General features: G+C 39.4%; 1 protein-coding gene across 3 annotated transcripts; it reads left to right on the top strand.

Moving 5' to 3' along the window:
• Window positions 1–5230: 5230 nt before the first annotated feature.
• On the top strand, window positions 5231–23062 carry lnx2b (ligand of numb-protein X 2b). 3 transcript variants are annotated; one of them, XM_044205890.1, is made up of 10 exons: window positions 5231–5522; window positions 10527–11063; window positions 12931–13124; window positions 14888–15087; window positions 16614–17045; window positions 18299–18442; window positions 19372–19546; window positions 20822–21065; window positions 21174–21332; window positions 21435–23062. In XM_044205890.1, the coding sequence occupies exons 2-10, from the start codon at window positions 10657–10659 to the stop codon at window positions 21568–21570; spliced, it is 2091 nt and encodes a 696-aa protein (XP_044061825.1). In that variant the 5' UTR covers window positions 5231–5522; window positions 10527–10656; the 3' UTR covers window positions 21571–23062. The 3 variants fall into 3 exon arrangements, with proteins under 3 accessions (XP_044061825.1, XP_044061823.1, XP_044061824.1); XM_044205888.1 differs by having other exon boundaries at window positions 10464–11063; XM_044205889.1 differs by lacking the exon at window positions 5231–5522 and adding an exon at window positions 9254–9455 and having other exon boundaries at window positions 10464–11063.
• The last annotated feature ends 374 nt before the right edge of the window (window positions 23063–23436 follow it).

Below are 23436 nucleotides of genomic sequence, written 5' to 3'. Positions count from 1 at the left end.
GCAGTGAGGAGTAGTACAGGTTTGAGGGACAGGTTTGGTGATATTCTATATATTTTTTTAATTGTCAACAAATTCCATAAAAAGATCAAAACTAACAAGTATTGTCTGTGTAACCAAAGCCTGATATATCTTATTCCTCTGGCCACAGACCTCCATTGTTGTCCAAAAACACAAATGAGCCACACCGTTGCACTGGCTGACATCAAAATGAAATTGGGCATCTTAGTTTATTTTGAGTCAATCCTACATACACCTTCCTGCTGCAGTAAATACTCACCAGAGCACCAAACGTGTATTAATCCGCATCTGAAAATAGTCCCCAACAAATGCACTATTTACTTCAGTTTGAGTAATGTTGTTTATAAACTATAGTGCCCAGCTGTTTTAGGAAACTACTTAACCCTTTAAAAAAATGAAAGTATATATTCGTGACCAGTTTTAGGTACGAAGGAATGGGCTTGAGGCCAAGAGCCACAGAGAGGCTGAGTCAGAAAGTATTGAGAGACGGACTAACGTTGGTTTTGGTCTTCCGATGAGATTTGTTGACAATAACAATATAACAATATTTAATGGGGTTATTTCCAGATAATCAGATGATACCACAACAAAGCCACTGAGCTCTATTTTTTAACTCAGGCTTTTATTTTTTGTGTGAGCCAACCAGAGATGTATCATTCTTTATTTAGACAAATTGCACCAAGTCTCAAATCACAACTTGAAAATAAAGATTATTAGGGTTCAAACGGTAGAAACCTACTGAGTTTGTGCCAGTTTATTATTATTATTATTTGTCGGCTCAAATTGCAGTGAGCTGGAATGAGCTAGAAACACGAAACTTGGCTCAATAACTGGAAATGATGTGCAAAAGCTTCCACAGAAATTTGAGCCCAATCAGCCACATGGTGGCGCTGAAATTAAGGCCCAAAAATGCAATTTTGGAAAGGCCACGCCCCTCACACCATGATTCCGATTGACTTGAAATTTCTCACACAAGTCAAGCACAATGGGCTCTACACAAAAGCCTCTAAAGTCCGCCATGATAGATTTTTTTGTTAATTTGCATAATGTGAAAAACAGTAAAATGAATAGAACTTTTTGAATTTTCACTCTATCAACACTTAAATTTCTAAACAGCATTGTGGGACTGAGAAACACATTTCTATTATAAATGAGCAAGATCGGTCAAAAAACATGGCCGCCATCAACCAAAATATCTTCGCAAAGGAAGGGGATTAGCACGAAACGATTTTTCCAATCATCATAAATCTTGGGAGATATCTTCAGGCCGTGTTTGGGAATAGGCCTGCCGAAGCATTTTGAGCTCAACCCATAGGGGGTGCCACAAATGTAAAAAAAACTGTACCTCTGGTGAACAGAATGTCACCAAATTTGGTATGCATGCTCTTGAGGCATTAACCAAAATCTGAAGTTTCATATTGATAGGTGCGAGTGGGCGTGGCCTATCACAGATTTGCCCATAACTCAAGATGCCTTTGAGCAATCCTGATTCTCTTGAACATACATACTGAGTTTCGTTCAAATCCGATGAAGTGTGTGATTGGTCTCACTCCTTCTTTCAAACTGAATTAAGTAAGCTGAAGTAACTTTGCTCGTTGCTGCCTGCAACTTTCATTTTTGGCCGATTGAGCTTCTCCCTTCCGTTGAGTGAAAAAAGGTTTGAACCAGCCCATTGCTGCCTGTAGTTATAATGATTTCTTTTAAATTTGTCCTTAGTTCACATCAAACCAAGACAATGGCAACAAGGTATCAGCAACCTGTTACATCCACGCTCCAATTAAAAGAATTAAGATGTAAGAGGCCTTCATTATCAGCTCTCTATAGAGGACATCAAAGGCCGTGGTGGAGTGAGAGTGCAGCTGCCCTGGTGGTGTGAGTTTCTCCTCTTTCACTCCAGAGGAACTTGTTTGTGTTGAGGATGTTTACTGATCCCAGGAAAGACAAACAGCCTCTTTCTTGTTTGTAGGTACCGCAGCTCAAACACTGAGCTGTGGGCCAATTCTGTGTGTGAGTGTGTGTGTATGTGCGAGAGAGCGAGACAGAGCTTCAGGATGTATTGTATTGTTTGGTCTGTGTTTATCTTGTCTCTGTGTTTTCACCCCACTTCCAAGTTTCCCAGCAGAAGCTGACCAAATCCAATGCTGTGAAATACAATTTACCTAAAAAGGTAGCCAAGGCATGCCAAAAGGCAGCTACACACAGCTGATGTCTACAAAATATCTTAAATCGGCATAATCATTAGAATTTCTGATGAAGTTATGATAAGTGATGGCTTTACTTCAGTCTAATAACCAACTCATTCATTACTCCATGCCATGTGTAATCAACTGACAACAAATAGCCTTTAAACTCTAAATGTCTGAGCAATTTCAAGCAACTCAGTTATGATACCTCATCCAAACACATGGTGTCACTCTTTCTCATCTATGCTGATAGCCACTGGAGGAAGCCCTCACACCGCTCTCCAACTGTTACTCAGTCCACATGTATCACATACCATCATGCTGTCAAGTAGTTGTAAACAATATTTGTGTGTAGTATTTTATACTACACCCTCAATTCAGATAAGGAAAAACCTTAGCACAATGCACATCATTCTGATACTGCTTATCTAAGCATTTTAAAGCAGGTTATATCAAAAACTTTAACTATAGACCTAAACAGTCTGGAGAACTTTAACTTTGGTGCTCCAAACAAATCACATGAAGCACTTATATGTCATGGTGACACTTTTGGCTGTCAGAGTTAGTCATTAGACGTTGTACAGATAGTAAAGCCCTTTGAGGCAAATTTGTGGTTTTATTTAAATAAAACTGACCTTACATGTTTTAAATATTTTGATGGAAATATCATTAAAACTTATCCCATTGTAAAAACACATTTTTGGTTAATTTGTAGGTACTTTTTTGGTGTATGATGGACAATGAATACAGTGTGTGCATTTCTTTTTCGTAGCAGGAGGCAAGAAAGTGGGTTAAGATGTGAGAAAATCGCTTTTTAATATAAACTATTACACTTCCCATTAATCCTGTAATTTGGTTAATACTGATAAGAAAAAACTTAGCTTCACTCCCTGGCTGTTTTATAAAATACAGACCAATTGACATTTGTATTGCCACAATGGAGGGTCTCATTCTGTGAGCCTAGTATCTGCAAATGTCACTTTGTATGGGGTTTCCTTCCACAGCTATAAATCCTGGGGAAAACAGGCTTTCACAGACACGTTTTATGGCACAGAGACTTCCCTTCCATTCTGCAGGGGGTATGGTGCTTTACACCATGTGTTCATGTGTCACAGTCCTTTTAACTGGCACAGTCCCAAAACTAGTAGTATCTTTCCATTCAGCATCATCCAGGTGTTCACTGACAGATGTTTTGATAAAACAGGAAGTTTGGAACGTAGGCTAGTATCAAGCAAAAGGTGACGATATAAACAAATGCAAATGTTTTAATCTGTAATCAGATCTTTTACTTAAGTAAAAGTAGCAAAACTACAGTGTAAAAATACATTTAGAAGGACTGCATTCAAAATCATACTCAAGTAAAGATACAAAAGTATTAGCATCAAAATATACTTAAAGTACCAAAAGTAAAAGTACTGACGAATGATGGCCCATTTCAGAATAATATATATTATTTTACTGGATTACAATTAGTGGTGCATGAATGTGTACATTACTTTAATGTTGCAGCTGGTAAAGGTGGCTAATTTTAATTACTTTATATACTGCTGGATAGTTTAACCTATAATAATATATCACAGTTTATTAATTGATTTATATGTTGTATTAACAATCTAAGTCTGCAAAGTAACTAGTAACAAAACCTATGAAAAATGTATTGGGGTAGAAGTATAAAGTAGCATAAAATGGAAATACTCAAGTACAAGTATCTCAAACTTGTACTTAAGTACTTGAGTAAATGTACTTAGTTACATTCCACCATTGTTTAAATGACTGAAGATCTGAATTATATAAATTCAATTATAAAGTCATATGACAACCCTGACAGTACAGCGGCAACAATTATTTTCATTACAATTTCCCAGAGCTCAAGTTGACATGTTGCTTGTTTTGTCCAACAGTCCAAAACCCAAAAGGCATTCAGTTTACTATCATAACATACTAAGGAAACCAGCAAATATACATATTTGAGAATCTGGAACATGGACGTTTTTGACTTAATCATTTAATGACTTTAACGATTGATTGATTATCAAAATTGTTGCCAGTTAGTTTTCTGTCCATCGACTATTCAATTATTTGACTAATTGGCTCAGCCTAGGCTGACCACTTTCATTTTCTCATTTCAGCTTTATTACATCTGTATGCTACAGTATGTACGCAAAACAGTGCAACACAGTACAGTATTGTATATTGTATATGACATGTCAAATAAAAAACTAAATGTAGTACTACACTGCCATTTACAAAATATAATATATTTATATATCTGTATGACAGGGATATCAACATTGGTGGACAAACAAACAACTGTATGTTAATATATACAATTTCTATGTAAAATGTGTATTTTACAATTTTGAGTTACTTTTACTTGACTTGAGCATTTTGATTTTATGCTACTTTATAATTAAACTCCAGAAATATTGTACTTTTTAATCCACTACATTTATTTGACAGCAGAAATATCAAATAATGCAATGCATTATTAATAATCTGCATAATGAATAATTTTATTTTTGATAATTTAAGTACATTTTGGTGATAATACTTTTGTTATTGCTGAAGTAACATGTTTAATGTAGGTCCTGCATTCAAAACTTAACTTGAGTAAGAGTACAAAAGTATTGGCATCAAAATATACTTAAAGTACCAAAAGTAAAAATATTCAGTAATTGTACTTAAGTAAATGTACTTTACTACTACACTTCCACCACTGCACCAGAATATACTGTAGGCCTATGATTTAGTAATGACACTTAGGGTGTGTCTGCATCAATATAGAAATATAATTGAAATATTATATAGCAATGTAATAAAACAGTATAACGTATTAATATCTCAATATAAGGTGACATGTAGTAATATAGTATAACATAATATATAGTAGTATAGTATAATATAATATATAACAAAATATATGTGGTTATTTCTTTGTAGACAAGCAGTTTCTGTTATAAGTGTTATAAGTGAAGAAAGGCACCAGTGTATTTATGTGCACCTACTGTAGCAGAGCAGCGCTGTGTGCAGCCTACACCTGCGTGGACTTCTCCCTGTTGGCGTACAAATATGTTTGCCCGAAACTGGGAAAGTCGCCCAGCCTCCGCCTGTAGGTTGAACTACACCTGGGACCGCGGGCTGTGATAATTCAACGACAGCAATGCGGTAAAAAGAAAATGTCAGACAAGCTCGGCGGTGTCGATGCTGTCCAGTCTTTGGGCTGTTTGAAATTAAATTCGTTTTCCACAGAGTTCACAGTCGTCTCTTTGTTTAAGCTAGCGGCACGTTAGCCGCTGCTTCCGGAAAACAACCTTCACACAGGTAAGGCGAGTTTCGGTCTCGACTTGAGCTAATTCTGTTCGTTTACGTAAACAGACATGAATCAATGCTGTTTCAAACTTTTAGGGGCTCGCCAAGCCTGTGATTAATTGTAAAATGTAGATGTATTAGAGCACGTATTGACTCGTTGATAGAAAAGTGAGTTTCCGTGCTCAAGGTGTGTAGCTGTTAGCGTTTTCTCAGCAGGTTATGCGCTGAAGGTGAAGCCATGGCAGTTCAGCTGAGTATTAACCATTATACAGTCGGTCTAACTGATACCTATGAAGCCTAACTTTTATTACCCCTTCTGTCAGTTGGATTTGTCACACTGGTGTAGTGATTAGGACCAAACCAACAGCCATGGGCTGACAAGAGAGGTGGGGGGCAGTGAGTTATTTATGGTCCCAGTGACAACACACATCCAGGCCGGGCTGGAAAGTGATTACAAATGCCCTGTTACTGTTATTGAGGAGGTTTTTCATGTACAAATGGTAACTCCGCAGAGAGCACCACTGATTTACAGATGGATTGGTTTCTACCTTTGTATATTTATTTTGAAATGATGGAAAGGAACTAAGTACATTTACTCAAGTACTGAACTTAAGTACAATTTTGAGTGTACTGTACTTGAGAATTTGGTATATTGGTTATTTGATTGCTGGAGTTACTCCTTTCCTTGCTGATAAAGATTTTACATACAAAACATATGATCAGTTTATAAAATATGATGCCTCCTTATAGATTATACAATCCAGTAGTATATGTAGGAGTTAAATGTTCTCCACCTCCACCAGCTTCAGCATGCTGCTTACATATTAGTGCTTTATCAGTAATATTAGGATAATTAAATACGTAACATGCTGAAATGAGGCATTCTGCTTATTGAGTTATTTTACTTTTACTTAAGTAAAGGATTTGAGTATTTCTTTGACCACTGGTCAGGATGTAAAAGTGGCACAAATGCTAAAATTGGCCTAATTTAGTGTGATTATGTGCAGCAATGCAGTTGCTTCAAAGACTAGTGTTCAAAAGGGCTGCTAGGGTTTTTTGAACAAGGGTAGTCCGACTTCAAGTAACAGTACTTCTGTTTGACCAAAATATTCAAATCTGCAGTAGTTGTTGCAAGTACGCAGACAACAGAGTATAAGTTTTTAAGCTGAGTTGTTGTGGAAAAAAAGGAATACAAATATAGTTGTTACGTTGAGACAATGTGAAGGTCACTAAATACGTTTTGGAAAATCCAGATCCCAACCAGCCATATATGACCGATCTTTTTTGAGTAAAAACAATCATCAACTGAGTAATATCACTCATTTCTGTTTTCATTGGTTGATTCAGTGACTTACACTGTAAGAAAATGCACAGAGGGCTTTTGTTTATGAATTACAGTTACCTTCTGCCATTTGTGCTGAATACAAAGGCAACATCCTTGGCTGATGATAAGTTGTGTTTGTTTGGTATGTGCAGGCAGGCTGTTGTACAGTGGGAGGCTCAGAAGCCCTGAGAATATAATCTTAACCTCCATGTGTGATTTGTAGGCGAGACATTGGTACCACACCGTGTGAGTCTCTGCAGTGAGGCTGAGAACTGGTTTGGTTGTATAAATGTACAAACCGGGAAGAAGTTGGAGTGCAAAACACTTCAGGGAATGATGGTTTTAATGTCCCTCCGCTGGTTTGTCGGTTTCTGGTGTTGTTGAGTATTTCCTGCATATAGATATGCAGTGCAAATATTGGTCATTGCATCTAAAGCACGATGTTGTTGCTATAGAAGTTATATATTGTTCAAACAAATGCTCAAAATAGATGGCATTTTAATTACAAAGGAAATACAACTTTAAATTCAGAGAAAATATCCGTGTAACTCTAATGATAAGTGATGTGTAATTGATGCAGCCATGAAAGTGTAATCTTAGACGTGTTAGAGCTTTTCACTTGATTATGTCATACTCAGACACTGATGATTAAGACTCATTCACCTCTGGGTAGTAATTTAATTCATTTTCCATTTCATGTGCAGCATTTATGTGTTATTTCTATTGGTAATTCCAGACATTGGTGTAATGTAGAGGTAGACATGACACACCTCCTGTCTCATGGACTCTAATAGTGAAATGATTTGTCTAACATGGCCTCACCTGTGTTCACTGAGGGTGTGGCAGGACATGTGACTAACTCATATCAACCATCAAAGCGAGTGATTTGGCTCAGCTTTGAAGAGACGCCACCTCGGGTAATCCTCTGGGAGACTGTAGGACACCGTAGGGCCACAGAAATTTCCCTTGAAAGCTTAGACTGTCACATGATTACAAAGCATTTGATTTGGATAAGGTGTTCCCTCATCAAGACTGGTTGTATTGAGCAGATATGCTCTGGTTGGCTATAAACCTGTAAAAGCATATTTCACCCCATCTATTACAAAAATTTCTTGTTTCTTAAATATAAACATAATTTTCTTGCTCTAGTGTAGGATTAGGATTATATCTGTGAAACTGTACTTGTGATATTGAGGTAAATATGTTAATATAGATGTTGATACAAATAAACTCAAGACTTTGAAATAATTTTTTGAACTGTAGATGACTGAAATGAAATTTACACATACACTTTTCTAGGGCTGCAACTAATGATTATTTTCATTATCACTTGCTTATTTATTGGATTAATTAATCGTTTAGTCAGAAAATAATAAAAACTGAGAAAACATGGTGGTTGGTCAGAAAACATTGCCTGTTTTCTCTGACAAACCACCCAAAACCCAAAGATTTTCAGTTTAGAACTACAACTAACAATTATTTCCATTATCAATTAATATTAATACTATCAATTCATTGACTAATAAATAAATTCTAATCGTTACAGCACTACACTTTTTTACATGATGCTTGTGCATTTCACATGGAGGATCACATGGAGGATCCCGAGAAAGACAAGTACCTTTATTGATGTCATGCTGTATCCTTGAGAAACACGGAGATATACTGCTGTGTCAGTTTGGTTATAGTGGACAGTGATAGATAGTTACAGAGCCAGTCACCTTCAGACTCAATAATCAGGAGGGTCTCCGGGGTCGCTGCTTATGTTCCTGTGAAGCTGACCACTGCTCTGATGAAGACATGCTGCATCCTCAGTGAATCCCACTGAGTGCTCTCTGTGGCCAGCTGTGACTCCCAGCTAGTGCACCTCACTTTATCACAAAACAAATAATACACCTTAGGTATAAAGCGATAGGAGTGAAACTGTAAACATTTTATTGATAAGAGAATCCGCTGTATCCTTTGCAGTAGGGCAGCATAGTGTATTTAATATAAGTGTGTTGTTATTGTTTACCTGTTGTTTCACATTCTTGCACCTTGTCACGTGATTTCCAAATAAATGGAGCACAGCCTGGTTTCTACAGTGCTTCCCTCTCTTTGCTACAGGATCCATGACGCCTATCCATTACAGGGCGAGGTATCACTTGTACAAAGTAAAGACAAAGAGAGAAAGAATGCCTGCGTGACCTCAGCCAGTGTGCATGTATGTCGAAAGGTGTGTGCACACATATTTGTAGTCAGTCTTGTGTGTTTGCAATCAGTCATTCAGCTGCTGAGAGTACTTTACCTGTGGTAGTGCAACATCAGCAGTCTGAGCCCCCAAGCACACACACACACACATACATTTACTGGCATTGACAGAGGTAGAAGGAGCACTTCCCCTCTCCTCGCTTTGCCTAGTTACACCAATTCCCCTCTGCATTCCTTACACCGGTGCAGTCAGAGCTCATACACATGCATGCCCATGCACACAAATGTGTGTCCACGCACATTATTCTGACGGTGTGCTGCTGGAGAGGCAGGGCTCTGGTTTCATTCAGGCTTCAGGCAGCTGCTAGGTTTGAGTCTTGTGTTTGCGTGCGGTGGCTACTGGGCTCTTGACAACAAAGATATCATCTCGGGTGAGTCGCTCCAAGGCAATAACACACAAGATAAAGCAGTCTTTTTGTGCCTGAAATTTGGACTGGGGTTACAAAGAGAAGGGAACTGAAGGCAGTTAGTTCATTGTGGTAGCTTATTGTTTTTCTTTTTCATATGTGGTAATGTGCAACAGAACATTTTTCTTTACTCCTTTGTTTCCTTAGGACAGTGTCATGCATCTTAAGGTGGTATTTGGTGGTGTTTTGTGCATTTCTGTGCCACTTTAGCCCCTCAGACAGCATGAAGTCTTCTGAAATGATGCCTGTGAAAGTGTTCAGCTTAAAACTGCTTGATTATGTCGTACAAAAGCCATTTAGTGCAACTTAATGCCACTTTTTGCTTCTAACCACAACAAGCAGTTAATAAATGTTCAACCTTAACATTTCATGCTTTCATAATCCATGCACATGCATGTTTTAGTGGATGCAATTTATCTTACAAGCTAGATTTTATGAGATCTAACTCAATGTGTTTGGTGTACTTTGTGATATGTCAGTTTGTTTAATTGTTCATATGTGGAGTAAGCGGCCAAATGTTTCTCCAAAGAATGTGTTGCTAATCAGCACTCTACTTATGAGAAGGAATTAAACGAGATTAGGAGCTGCACAAAGCGATGGAGACCGCTGCCGATTGGGTGCAAGGGGTCATCAGTGATGGGGGTTGTGTTTCTGCCCAGTTCATTCAAAATTCTTACTCTCGCCTAGTGCCATGGCTTTGTTCCTTCCCATTAGCAGGGGTTTGGCTTTAGTCCGATTTCTCTTGCCTCATTTCACATTGTTTAGCCCTTGCAGTGTGGAGCACGGTGACTTTTAGCTGAGATGAGAATTCCTTTTGTCCCTCAGGAAACTAGCTGAGAGGAAGCAGCTGCAGCTTGCTGCCATATTGCTGCTGCTCTGTGGATTTGTCATTTCCTGTGGAGCTGGCCGGTATGAGTAGAAATAGTCCAATTTCTGCAGTAGAACTTGAACTGTGTTTCCCTCTCTCAACAGAAAATCAAAATGAAGACATGGAGATAACATTTTTGACTCTGGATCATTGTTTCACTTTCACAGTTTGAATGGATGCAGCTTTGGACATGCAGACATAGACTTATGAAATATACCAGACACAGTTTTTAAGGAGATTAAGAGGACGCAGATCTTTTCCAGAGACACATAAGTTTGGACTGGGCTCTCTCACCCGATGGCTACAACAGAAACCAAAGTTGCAGGCAGCAGTAGCACTGCGGGTCTGTCGTGGGCGCGGGTATGTAAGGAGTGTGGACAGCAGCACGATGGCCTGGAAAGCCACCTGTACGAGTACCAGGATGAGGTGGACGATGAACTGGTTTGCCACATCTGTCTGCAGCCCCTCCTCAGACCTATGGACACCCCTTGTGGTCACACCTATTGCTTTCACTGTCTGAGCAACTTCTTGAAAGAGCAGGACTTCTGCCCTGTGGACCGCCAGCGGCTGCAGTTACACCAATGCCGTCCCTCTAGTCTGCTGGTCAGGAACCTGCTGGACAAGCTGACTGTGATGTGCCCCCACAATGCAGAGTGTCAGCAGCTGATGCAGCGCTGTGAACTGCAGCCTCACCTGCACAACAGGTAAGACAGTTCATGACAGCAGTTTCAGTGGATATTGTGAGGCCTTTACCTGGCTAAAATGATTGGTCACAGTGTGTGTTATTCTGCATGTTCCCTGTCTTTATCAAATACAAGGGGTGTTCACAATATCACGAACAGCTGTACTACGTAATGTAATCCTGTACAATGGTTTTGCAAATACTATTTGACCCTTCAGTCACCTCTGGTAAGAGCTGAGAAAACTTTGCTGTAGAAAAGTAAAATCAGAGGCAGAGGCAGACCTCGCTTTAAGCAGAAGAGTCATGTTTATTGTTCTGCAGGAGGGGAAAGCCACACATCATAATATAGTGACATATGGACTGTTTCACACAGATTATAAAGGCAGTGTATGGATGATGTAAGAGAGAGGGAGACAATACATCAGTATTAAGAGTCCTGGATTTCATCAATTTGTTACTTCAAGAGGCACAGGGAGGCTTTTAGCAGGTATTCAAGGGATTCTAGGCACGGGTTCAAATGGAGACCAAGGCATATCAGAGAGAATACATTTGAAGAGTTGTATATCATAATCTAAGGCGGTGGGCATATGAACAAAGCAATGAGCACAGGATAATAATTCATAGCAATATAACACTGTATAAAGAAAAGATTACAATTACATATTCCTTCCAGAGTTGAATGATGATGTTTGTCTCTGGGGCTCTAAGGTGTTGAACTGACCCTTCCTACTATCCACTGAAAACAAATCCCACTGCCCGGTCATGTGGTCATTAAAGGAATAGTTTGACACTTCTGGAAATAATCTTTCTTTTTGAGAGTTAGATAAGAAGATTGATATCACTCTCATATCTGTCTGTTTAATAATAAGGTGCAGCCGCTTAGCTCATCTTAGCTTAGCATGAAAGCATGGGGAAACAGCTACCTTTGTTTGGCTTCATTCAAGGTAACAAAATTCGCATACCAGCACCTCTGAAGTTCACAAATTAACATGTTATATCTTGTTTTGGTTAATCGTACAGACATGAGAGTGGTATCAAAATTCTGGGCAAAAAAGCAAATTAGCATATTTCCCAAAATGTATACCTTAAGTGGATGTTTTATATAATAATGCGTATCGAATGTCTTGTACCCCTATATACATATATGCACGTATCTCTACTTGAAGGTAAACATATAATCTGACATTTGTTAAGTCATGACAAAAGAATTCTGACTGCTTCTCAGGAATGTAAAATAACTTGTAAAAATTGTTTGTTTCTCCTCTACATGCTCTTCCAAAGACTGTGTTTTCCCCCTTTGAAGCTGTACCATTTATTCCTGGTGGCACAGTTCCTCTATGAACACACAAACTTGTAATTATTGAGCTCATGGTGAGGTGCAGGTCAGTCGTCTTGTTTTTCACATGGCCAGTGCGGTGCTTATCATCCTGCTGGCCAGCCATGACACCATCAGTTGCGGGTGGCAGATTGTCCTGCTGCAGCCATTCTGTGCAAACAATGAGGAGACAAAGTTCAGGCGTGGGGAACAAGCAGCGGTCCCAGCACTCTGACTGACTTAATCAGACTCCACCTATCTTACCCAGACACCCTGCAATGCAGTGAAATTGTCTACTCATCTGCATAGTGCTTCTCTTCTAAATCCTTTGCATAAACACACTCTTCTCTCTTGTCTCCTCTTTGCCCTCTCAAAACACTTTAAACGTCTATTTTCTTTTTCTCCATTTCTGTGTTCATCCATCCCTGGCACTCCTTGATAACCTGAAACATTTCAGAACATCGCTTTCCTTTTCATCATAAAGATTTATATTCACATGTGTTGTTTCTAAAAGAGTAAAATCAGCCATATTATTCTCTTTACCGGTTTTTTCCTTGTTCCCATCTTTTCTCAGATGTCCTGTTTTTAGAAAACTGAGGGAGGAAGCAGAGAAGAGGAAGAGGCCCTCGTGGAATGAGCTAAAGGGACGTAAGGGTGACGGGGAGTCGTCTGGTGATGCTAAACATTCAGTAACTCTGTCCCGAAATCCCCCCCGAGATCAGCCTGAGCCTGGGTTGATTAATCCTGCCTATGAAGAAAGTGAGGATGGTATGGAGTTATTTTATCATACTAACAAACACCATTATATCAGCGGTTCAGTCTTCTGTACAAATAACACAGCACAAGTACAGTGACTTTTCTGTTTTCTTTGTACCCACATACACACCAACATGATAATTAGCATCACCACTTCTTAGGATATGATTTGGAAGTTGGTCATACTCCAGCAGTGACACTGAATAATGTTTATAGACGTTTACAGGTTGAACGGAAATAGTTTCCTTGCTGGGGTGATTGCAAAACCTAAATCCTTGTGCCCATCCCCTTCAGTGGGGGTGGTTGTCAAAACACAGATGCGAAATGCTGATGTTTTTAGCCTTGAGTCTGTCACAGATGAATCATCAGCCAAGTCGTAGGAACATGTACCAGCTCACAGATGTTTTAACCAAATAGTTTCATCACAGGAAAAACCCTAAAAGCAACTTGCAAGCCAACACATGGATCAAAGTCCACTAAAACATAGTTGCCAGGCAACTGGTAATCTGTGTCCACAGAAGTTTGCATCGTTGTCATTATAGTCTCTATTTTAATCAAATTACTACTGTATGCTCTTAAAATCTGACATACAATGAGCTGACACTTTTAAATGTACAATTACATTTTATAGTTATTGATTGTTGAATATTTTTTTCAGCATAAAAATGTCTTGCCTTTGTAATGCTTGTGGGGCTAAAAGGTAACTTGTATGGTCTGTGTGTACGCACAGATTAATCCTAAAGTTGAGATACTCTCTGTTGTTCAGTGTGCTACAAATTGTGCTATTTTATTGGGATGATTACAAGTTGAAGTCCACTCTGCTTCACTGGGTTTCCTATCTATGTTTCTGTTCACTGTGCACTGTAAAAACATATGCAAGTGAAGTTCAAAAAGAGGTTATTGTTTGACAGCATTGTGTAATTTTATGCATGTCTCTACCGGTAGAGATACAATCCAGAGTTTTGGTAAATAAAGTTTCTTGCTGCTTCTCCTGGGAGTTAGATGAGAAGATCAATATCTATCTCTATGCATTCAGTAAGGAGATTTGTACAAGATATGCTATCTTATTTTAGCACAAACATCATATCTCCCTAGTGCTGTTTTAAAGGATAATTCCAGTTAATTATAACATAGGTGGTATCTTCATATTTCTGCCCATCACTTCTACAAGTTATAGTAACATTGTACTCAATTAAGTAATAGCTGAGATCTGGGAACATGGTGACATCACTACAAAGAAGTCAGAAATACCAGCGGTCAGATAATTAAAAAAATGTAAACAAGCCAACAGAAGCCAGATGATCTAAACTACTTTTATGTGGTTGGTGAAAGCGAAGGTTAGGGCACCTGAAATGTCTGAAATAATCCCTCATCCCTCAGTGTTAGGACAAAGTTGAACCAGGAAGTTGGTCTGTAAACTGTGATGGATGTTGATAATTTAAGTAATAATTTTACTGTTTGACTGTGTTTTCTCTTCCGCATAAGTTTAGCTAACCTGGGAGTTTGTTAACATGTATGATTGCCTAATTGCTCATGTTTCTTTCCTTGTTGGACTCAGATTTCAGTTCATCAACCTGGAGAGTACCGTGCTATAACTTCTGATAGGAATGATGGCGAGCACATTGATATTTAAGCTTTATTATCACATTCTGTATGTTTATCAGGTATTTTACAAGGTGCAACTCAGCCAAAGAGAGTGGAGGAGTTATTTGTTTCATAAACAGGGATTACAGCCATATTTATTCCACTTGGTTCTCTGTTCCTGTTCCCTCCAGACAACACCCCCCTCCGGTCTAGTCTAGTGGCTGAGGCCAGTGTGGTGGAGCTGTTCAGAGAGGAGCCGGAGGAGGAGCTGGGCCTTCGCATCGTGGGGGGGAAAGACACACCGCTGGGGAACATAGTCATCCAGGAGATTATCAGGGACTCGCTAGCAGCTCGTGATGGCAGACTGGCTCCAGGGGACCATATCTTAGAGGTGAGAGAGACTCATAATGTCAAGTATTCATCTCTTCAGCATGGGAATACAGACGTATCCTGGTGGCATAGCGTGACACAGTTCAGTTCAACATGTTTGTATAAATACCATTCTCATGATATTGTAAACACTGTGCTTTGCAGCAGGGAAAGTAGATATTCAAGATAAACAAGTTTTAGCTCCATAGTAACAAGGCGTGTTTAATATTGGAGTGCCAAACACATCATGTCAGTGTAAACAACTTTACCTGGTTGCTGACTAAAGAGTCATATAACCAGAGTTATTATGAAACAATGTGATGAGTTTTCTGTTAGTGGTAATACTTGATTCCACCATTTAGGGCTCCATCTAACAATTATTTTCATTATCAGTTAGTCTGCCAATTATTTTCTCGATTTTGGTCTATAAAACATCAGAAAACAGTAAACATTACATTACAATATTCTAGAGCCCAATGTGACCTCATCAAATGTCTTGTTTTGTACGACCAACGGTCCAAAAATCTTTTCTGTAAAGTAGGAACCTGAGCCATCAAATGTCAAAAAAATTACTTAAACAATAAATTGATTATCAAAATAGTTGACAATTAATTTTCTTTCAATCAGCTAATCGATTAATCGACTAATTGTTGCAGCTCTAGTGCCACTTGTATGATATTCCAATTTTATAGACATTTAAATATTTTCTAAATATTTATGAACTAATTTTGAGTATGGTTTAGTGTTTTATTTGCAGTAACACTTTCGGTTTCCACAGAGGAGAATGGAAGTGCAGAATATGACTTACTGGAGATTTTAATAAGTTGTGGTTTCCTCTCTTCCAACAATGTCCTCCTCGGATTTCTACCCTCCAGTTCTCCTGGAATGTGGTACTGCAGTAAACCGAGCTTATAGACTATTTCAGCCTCGGCTCTGGCACCCCTGCTTCAGTGTGTCCTCCAAAGTGCAGCTTTTCCTCTAAAGCCAACCAATCCCAAACCTGGAAATGAAAACAAATACCTGCCAAGCAACAGGCTGCCTTCAGGATGTGAAACATTAGCCGCAGTTTTTTGTGGCTTTGTGGAAAGCTGGTGGATGTAAAGAGATATATAAGACAAGTGATCTTTCTCTTCCACTTGAATCGATTAATTGATTTTTGTGAATGTCTACCTTAACATCATATTTGTAAGGCAAATATCACTTAGACAGTCTCTTATTTTAAACAGAAGAGGCAAGCTGACGATAACTTGTAACTAGCATTTGCTATGGTTCTGATCATTTTAATGCAGGAAAAAGACAAAGTCCGATATGTCAGATGTCACAAATTGAAACAGAACTTTAAGTTTTAACAACATCAAGTCCACAGTTCCACTTTTTGGCTGACGTTTACACAATTACCTTGCAGGAACAGTAACATACATAACTTTTCTGCTTAACAATAAACTTTCTACAGTGGCAGCATACATGTACAGTGTACTGCAGTGTTTGTGTTAGGCTGCTCCACCACTGACTGTGTTGTTTCTTCTCTCTGTGGTGTCGTGTCTCCAGGTGAATGATGTCAGTTTGGCTTCAGTCCCCCACGCCCGGGCCATCGCAGTGCTGCGGCAGCGTTCCCTCCTCAGGCTCACTGTTATGCAAGAGAAAGGATTCAAATCAAGGGATCCACGGTCTGATCATCACCCTTCTTCTTGCACCACTTCCACTGCCTCCCAGCCCTCTCACAGTCCCCATGGCAACGCTACCTCCAATCACAACCCTGGCACAGTCCTGCAGGTGACGCTAATGAAGAGTCAGCGCACCGAACCGCTCGGCATCAAACTCATACGCAAATCGGATGAGAGTGGAGTTTTCATCCTGGACCTGCTGTCTGGTGGTTTGGCAGCCAAAGACGGAAAACTGAGGAACAATGACAAGGTGTTGGCCATCAACGGACATGACCTGAGGCATGGTACACCTGAGAGCGCTGCCCAGATCATACAGGTATATTAAAGGACCAAATATATGATCTTGTAAACTTTAGCCCATTAAAATGTGATACACTCTACATTATCACTGACCATTCTCTAAAGCATGCCATAAGTTTAAAGATTGATTTCCTTCCTTCCAGGCTGCTAATGCAGAGTTCATTTCTGTATGTTGAACATTTAGACACCTTTCCTTTTTTGTCAAAATGATGTTATTGTAGTCATGTAGTTGTGAGCATGGACTATTTCGAACTCCTCTGTGTTGGTGCATTTAAGGAATTACAGACAGTTTTGGGGAATGGTTGCCAAAAAGTATTGCACTAATGAACTATGTTTTTAAAAAAGGCTGCAAAACGAAGAAGACAAACAAACAATATGCAAACATGGACATTCTGAAAAGGATAATGTGAATTATTTAGTTAATCATAAAAAGGCTGCAGTCAGTTCTTATTGGTTGTTAGTTTCCCTCCATCAGTTGTTGGCGTTTCCCACAAGACTTTCAGAGCAATCACTGCAATGATGTAACATTAACAAAACAAGTCTAAAAGCCTCAAGCCTCGCTAGCTTAGAAGTTGCAGCCTTCATTACACCACACACTGCAAAAGTGATTAATATGAGCAAACAAGATGCTGACAATAGAATCTTACAAATAGTTGGGCTACTAATTTGGCCCATGTAAGATTGCTGAGCAATGCGCAATAGAAAAGGCCTTTGTCTCAATAAAAATTTAACAGGATTTACTCCTCGATCATGAATCACCCTATAAATTTAATGACAATATGCCAATTATAAGATCTTTTGGCCTGATAGTGGCAATAAAGGGAAAGGTCTAGGGGTCCCTAAATTCACTAAAAAAATGCTCTGGGGAGAATCATGGCTTTTAGTTCTGTCCAGACATCTCGCTCTAAAGGAAAAGTGATAGATGGGCCAATATTGCCAAAGGCAGGCCCCAGTGCTAGAATATAGTTGTCTAAGTATGTTAAATGTGATGAATTATGTATCTCAAGCACGTTTTAAGTCTCTGCAAGATGAATTCCATCTTGAAATTACTATGAACCAAAGGCTGCCAGGAAGGTAGCAAATCAATCTGACAACTCGCTAATTATGGCATGGAAAATGGCAGCAACATAAATCATGTGTTGTTGCACAAAACATGTAAAACTACCAAAATGAACACCAAAACACCAATCAGTGATGATAGAATTCACAATAGAGTGTCATATATCTATTTGCTGTGGAATTAATTGCTTTTCTTTTGTGTGCATTTAGGGGAGTGAGGTGCGTGTGAACTTTGTGGTGATGAGACCTGCAGAGACTCAGGAGGAAGGAGGAAGCAGCAGAGAGGGACAACACAGCAGAGCAGCCAGGAGACCTGAGCTGCAGTACTTCAGGCGCCAGTCCACTTACATGAAGGTAATATGGATTTCCTCACAAACCAATGCTCAAACTACTTTTTAAATAAAAATATTTTATCTCCACGTTTATTTTGACCCTTGCCAATTGTTAGCTGCTGGAACTTCTAACTTCATTTTACACCACCAACCACAATGTTGATCGCAGTATCCTACAAACTTTGCATGTTTCTGTTTACACAGTGTAATTGTGATAATAGCTCCTTTGTCAGTCACACTCAGTTGTACCATACACTGTTAGAAGAAAGAATAGCAACCCCCCAGTTGGGGGTGAGAAGCTTTGAGAGCAGACACCTGCGTCGGTGAGCAGAGATGAAAGCCCTTCTCTGGGGCCTCCCTCTGTCCTGATCAAAAGGCCTGGGGTGCTGCTCACTCTGCTGCTACGGGGCCACTGTCTTGTTGTTTTTTGGTTGTTTCTTTGCGTGGCAGAGGATCAAAGCTGGTAACAGTTAGCTTTCGCCTGCAGAGTTGAGCCTTTTCGTCTTGCTGGGGGATGGGTTCCCTGCTGGGGGGAGGAAGAGCTCCCACCTCCCCCAGCTTCCCTTCTGATAGTTTACAGACTCCAGAGAGAAACAAGGAGGCTGGCTGAAGCTGTCATTTTCCACACATCTTTTCCACTACGAGAGCTTAGTGTTGATCCTAACACGTTACCTCTACCCTTACCTCTCAGCTCCTTCTCAAATGTTTCACATTTGTTTCTACGAGTGGTTTTGTGAGAGGAATCAATTAAGTCAAAGGATCCTGGAGAGGCTGAACTTAATTGGCAGCACAGACTTTATGTATGTTATGTCAAACAAAATAAGATAAAACAATAATTCTTGTTGAGAATTTGTGAAACATGGCGTCAGCATTATTTTAAAAATCCATACATGATGTTGATCAATATGTTTGTCATTGCTTGGTATTAAATGTGTCTCATTGTTTATATAGGATCCTCCAGGTGGGTTTTCCAGCCAGGAGAAAACTGTGAGCTTAAAGAAGGAGCCTCGGCTTTCCCTGGGCATCACCATTGCCGGGGGGAGGGACTGTCGCAGCCGCCTGCCCGTTTACATCACGAGTGTGCAGCCTGTCGGCTGTCTGCACCGAGATGGCACCATCAAAAGAGGTACAAAGCAGCATCTTGTGATCTGTGATTTTGACTTTTAATAAGGAATTTGTACTAGAAGCTTTAGGCTTCGCAATGTGTCTTTGTAATGTTATTTGTTGTGGCTATGGCTGCAACTAATAATTATTTTCATTATCGATTAATTTGCCAATTATTTTCTCGATTAATCATTTTGTCCATAAAATGTCCATCTATAATTTCCCATAGCCCAAGGTGATGTCTTCAAATATTTTGTTTGGTCTCACTAAAAGTCCAAAATCCAAACATATTGAGTTTACTATCACATATGACAAAGAAATGCCTCAAATCCTCACATTGGAGAAGCTGGAACCAGCACTTTTTTGCTTAAAAACTAAAGCCTAAAGACTAAAATAAATATTCGATTATCAAAATAGTTGCTGATAAATTTTCTGTCAAAAGACTAATCGTTGCAGCTCAATTCAAACATTAAAAAACTTAAGTGTGGGGAATATTTGGATAAATACACTGAACCCAACAACAGCAAGAAACAATTTCCAGTTCTGTTTGCAAATCTATTACAGTGTGACAATTGGCTGAATAGGAAAATTCTCTTTTCACTTGCTTCTATTCAGGGATGCAATGTGTTGCTCAAGGACACTTAAACAGAGAAGATGTGTGCTAAAGGCTTGGCACTGACTGATCTGGGAGGTGCGGTCTCTAAACACTGTGCTTGCCTTAGAGTATGTCCACATTAAGCCGGTTACATTTTTAAACACATCTTTTTCTCTCATTTTCAGCCCTCTATTCCTTGGGAATGACTGCTGCTTAACATGTAGTGTTCATTGTTCATTTCATACTTATTCAGTATGAAACAGAAACATAACAATATATAGACGATGATAAAGCCGATTATACAGCACAGCTGTTGTCATTATTTATGTTGATGTTGTTGATTATGTCAGACAACGTCCTGACCATGAAATTATTTCGTCAGCCGGCTGTCTGTCCCATTCCTGACCAAATGTTGACTTTGATGTACAGTTTTGTTGTTGCCAACTTAACAGAGGACGAAGAAGAAGAGATTCAGCCGTTTTCACGTTACTCAGGTGTTTCACTGTGGACAGACCACAAAAACGACCTGGAATGTGGACGCTAATTATTTTAAAATTTAGACAGCTTAATGTAGACATAGTCTTTTTACCCATCTGGTTGAATTGACAGCAAATTGAAACTATTCCTTCCATGTTGAACACAGAGATCCTCTGAACTAAAATGTCTCTGTCCACGTTCACATCATCATCTGTGTTTCCTCAGGTGACATTTTGCTAAGCATCAACGGTGTTGATCTGACCCAGCTGAACTACAATGAGGCAGTTTCTGTGCTGAAGGCTCAGACAGCTCAGTCCCAGGTGGTGCTCCGTGTCATCCAGACCCTCTCTGAGGACTTGGAGGAGGATGCCGAGGATGCCAGCAAGGACGAACTGGACCCTGTGGACGACCCACGAGACGACACCCTCAACTGGACACCACTGTGGACTCGCTGGCTGGGATTACCAAGGTAGGGCCGCCTTCAGTACCACCAGTTAGCTGAATTCTGTTCCTCCCCTTCAAGTATTCTGTTTATTTTTATATGAAAGAGTTAGCTCTGACTCTGCCCTCGTTTCAGTCACATGCACTGGTGCCGGGACATCGTCCTGCAGAAGACCAACAATGATAGCTGGGGCTTCAGTATCGTCGGGGGCTATGAGGAGAGCCATGGCCAGCAGCCCTTCTTCATCAAAACCATTGTGCCTGGTACACCTGCTCACTTTGACGGACGCCTCAAGTAAGTTAAGCCCAGTTTGACTTAATGACATAATCAGCTCATGTATCCTGTCATCACTCTTACTCGCCAGACTCCACATTAATGGTCTGTTTTTCTCTCCAGGTGCGGTGATGAGATAGTGGCGGTGAACGGAGCCACAACAGTGGGGATGAACAACTCTTCACTCATCCCCATGCTGAAGCTGCAGAAGAATAAAGTCACACTGACTGTGGTGTCCTGGCCTGGGAGCCTTGTGTAGCAAAACACACGTCCCAATTCGCTCTTTTTTTTTAGTTGTTCACATGTACACACAGATCTTTGCCCTGTTCTGCTGCATTCTGGACTGGGTCACCCACTGTCCCTTCTATATGTAACTCACTGTCAGATTACATTCTTGTTAAGTCTTTTGATCCGTTATGTAATACAGAACGTGTGTGCTTAAGAACCATCATGTGTACAATGGAAATGACTTCCCCCAAGCATAGCCTCAGCAGGTTCCTGTTTGTTTCAATGCACTCTCACACTCAAAGAACAGATGGTTGCACGAAATGGGTTTAATCAGGGAGCAAAAATGATGACAATCAGTGAATTGTATCCAAAGGACAAACTGGAAGGATAGTTGTTGTTTTTTAAACATCTTTTTGATTCTTTTCTGAATACTTTATGTATTTATCCTGTTAAATAATGTTATCATTTGGTAGTTGTGACTTGATTCAAGTGATTCACATAAACAGCATCCAAAGATGAAATGTAGTGCTTACAATATATGTAGACAGTTGTGATGAAGAATTATAGATGACTACATGTAATAAAGTGGCTGCTGAGAGTATAGGCCGATGACAAAGACGGAATCATCCTGTCCTGTACCTTTTTGTCCTGCTAGTGTGATTTTATCAACTTTATTTACATTGCACTTTCAAAACGTACAACAAAGTGACGTTACTAATAAAATCAACAGCTACATTGTATTATAAAAAAAGAGATTTTGGTCTGACACTTTCATGCTGACACAGGTTCAGTTTAAAGGGGCTTAAAGAGTCTGAAATATCTGAGGTCCAGTCCTATCTAAGCCATAAAAGTAATAAGTAAAATCTTACACACTCCTAAACTTAACAGGAAACCTGCATAGACCATTTTATCAGAATTGTATTGGTAGGAAACAGCTTGGGTCCAGGTTTATTTCCTGTTAACTCTTGATATTAGCAAATGCTGCAAAAGGAAATAAGCTTGGACACATTTATGTTGTTTAAAACTGTGAGCTATAATATAGAAGCAAATAATTATGTGATGAATGTTTGGTCTTAATCAGAAGTGTTGTTAATCTATAAATAAGACATTCAGCAGCTTTTGATTTATTAATTGATACATGTCCATTGACCCCAGTGCTCTGTATTTATTTTCAAATGATACAGTGGCTCATACCAAATGACTTTGATAAGTGGGTGCCCTGTAGACATTGAAGGACAAACCAGAATGTATACTTGCCTTAAATTTCCACTGTACCAAAATGTGTTTCCCTTCATTTTTTCCTCTCATTATAAACTGTTTATAGGAATTTCAGAGAATGGCCTTGTTCAAATAAATGTGTTACCTCGTTCTTTTTGTGTCAACACATTCCCAGTGGCCTTTCTTGTATCTTAATTGATACAAGACTTGAATAAGAGATATATATACTTATATATACACAGTAGGTAGTGTGTGTATTAGCCTGTTCACTGTTTTATTATGTTCAATAAAATCATAACAAATCACACTGTTCTTCTGTTTGTTATTGCTTCTAACTGCACTGTTGGGATGGCACTTAAAGTGATATGAAGACTGAGCAGTTCTGGCAAGATCCCACAGAAAATACTTTTGGGAAGAAAGTTAATAGGTGTGGCAAAGAGCAAGGCACTTAAGTCTAGTAGTGTCAGGAAAATGGTAACAAATCACTGCAACTTACACGTTAATATGAATGTAAATGTTACTGGGCTTCACAAGCTGCCATTGGTTCCAATCCCGTAATGGTCACAGAGATCTGAGGGGTTTTGTAGTTGTTCCACATTTCCTGATAGAATATACATTTTTAAATGAATAGCATGAGTGCAAATGATTGAAGTCATTTACCGCAGTCAGAAATGTCCAA

Source organism: Siniperca chuatsi, linkage group LG8 (assembly GCF_020085105.1).
Source record: "Siniperca chuatsi isolate FFG_IHB_CAS linkage group LG8, ASM2008510v1, whole genome shotgun sequence".
In the NCBI taxonomy this organism is placed as follows: Eukaryota; Metazoa; Chordata; class Actinopteri; order Centrarchiformes; family Sinipercidae; genus Siniperca; species Siniperca chuatsi.
This window is presented reverse-complemented; position numbering and strand designations above follow the sequence as displayed.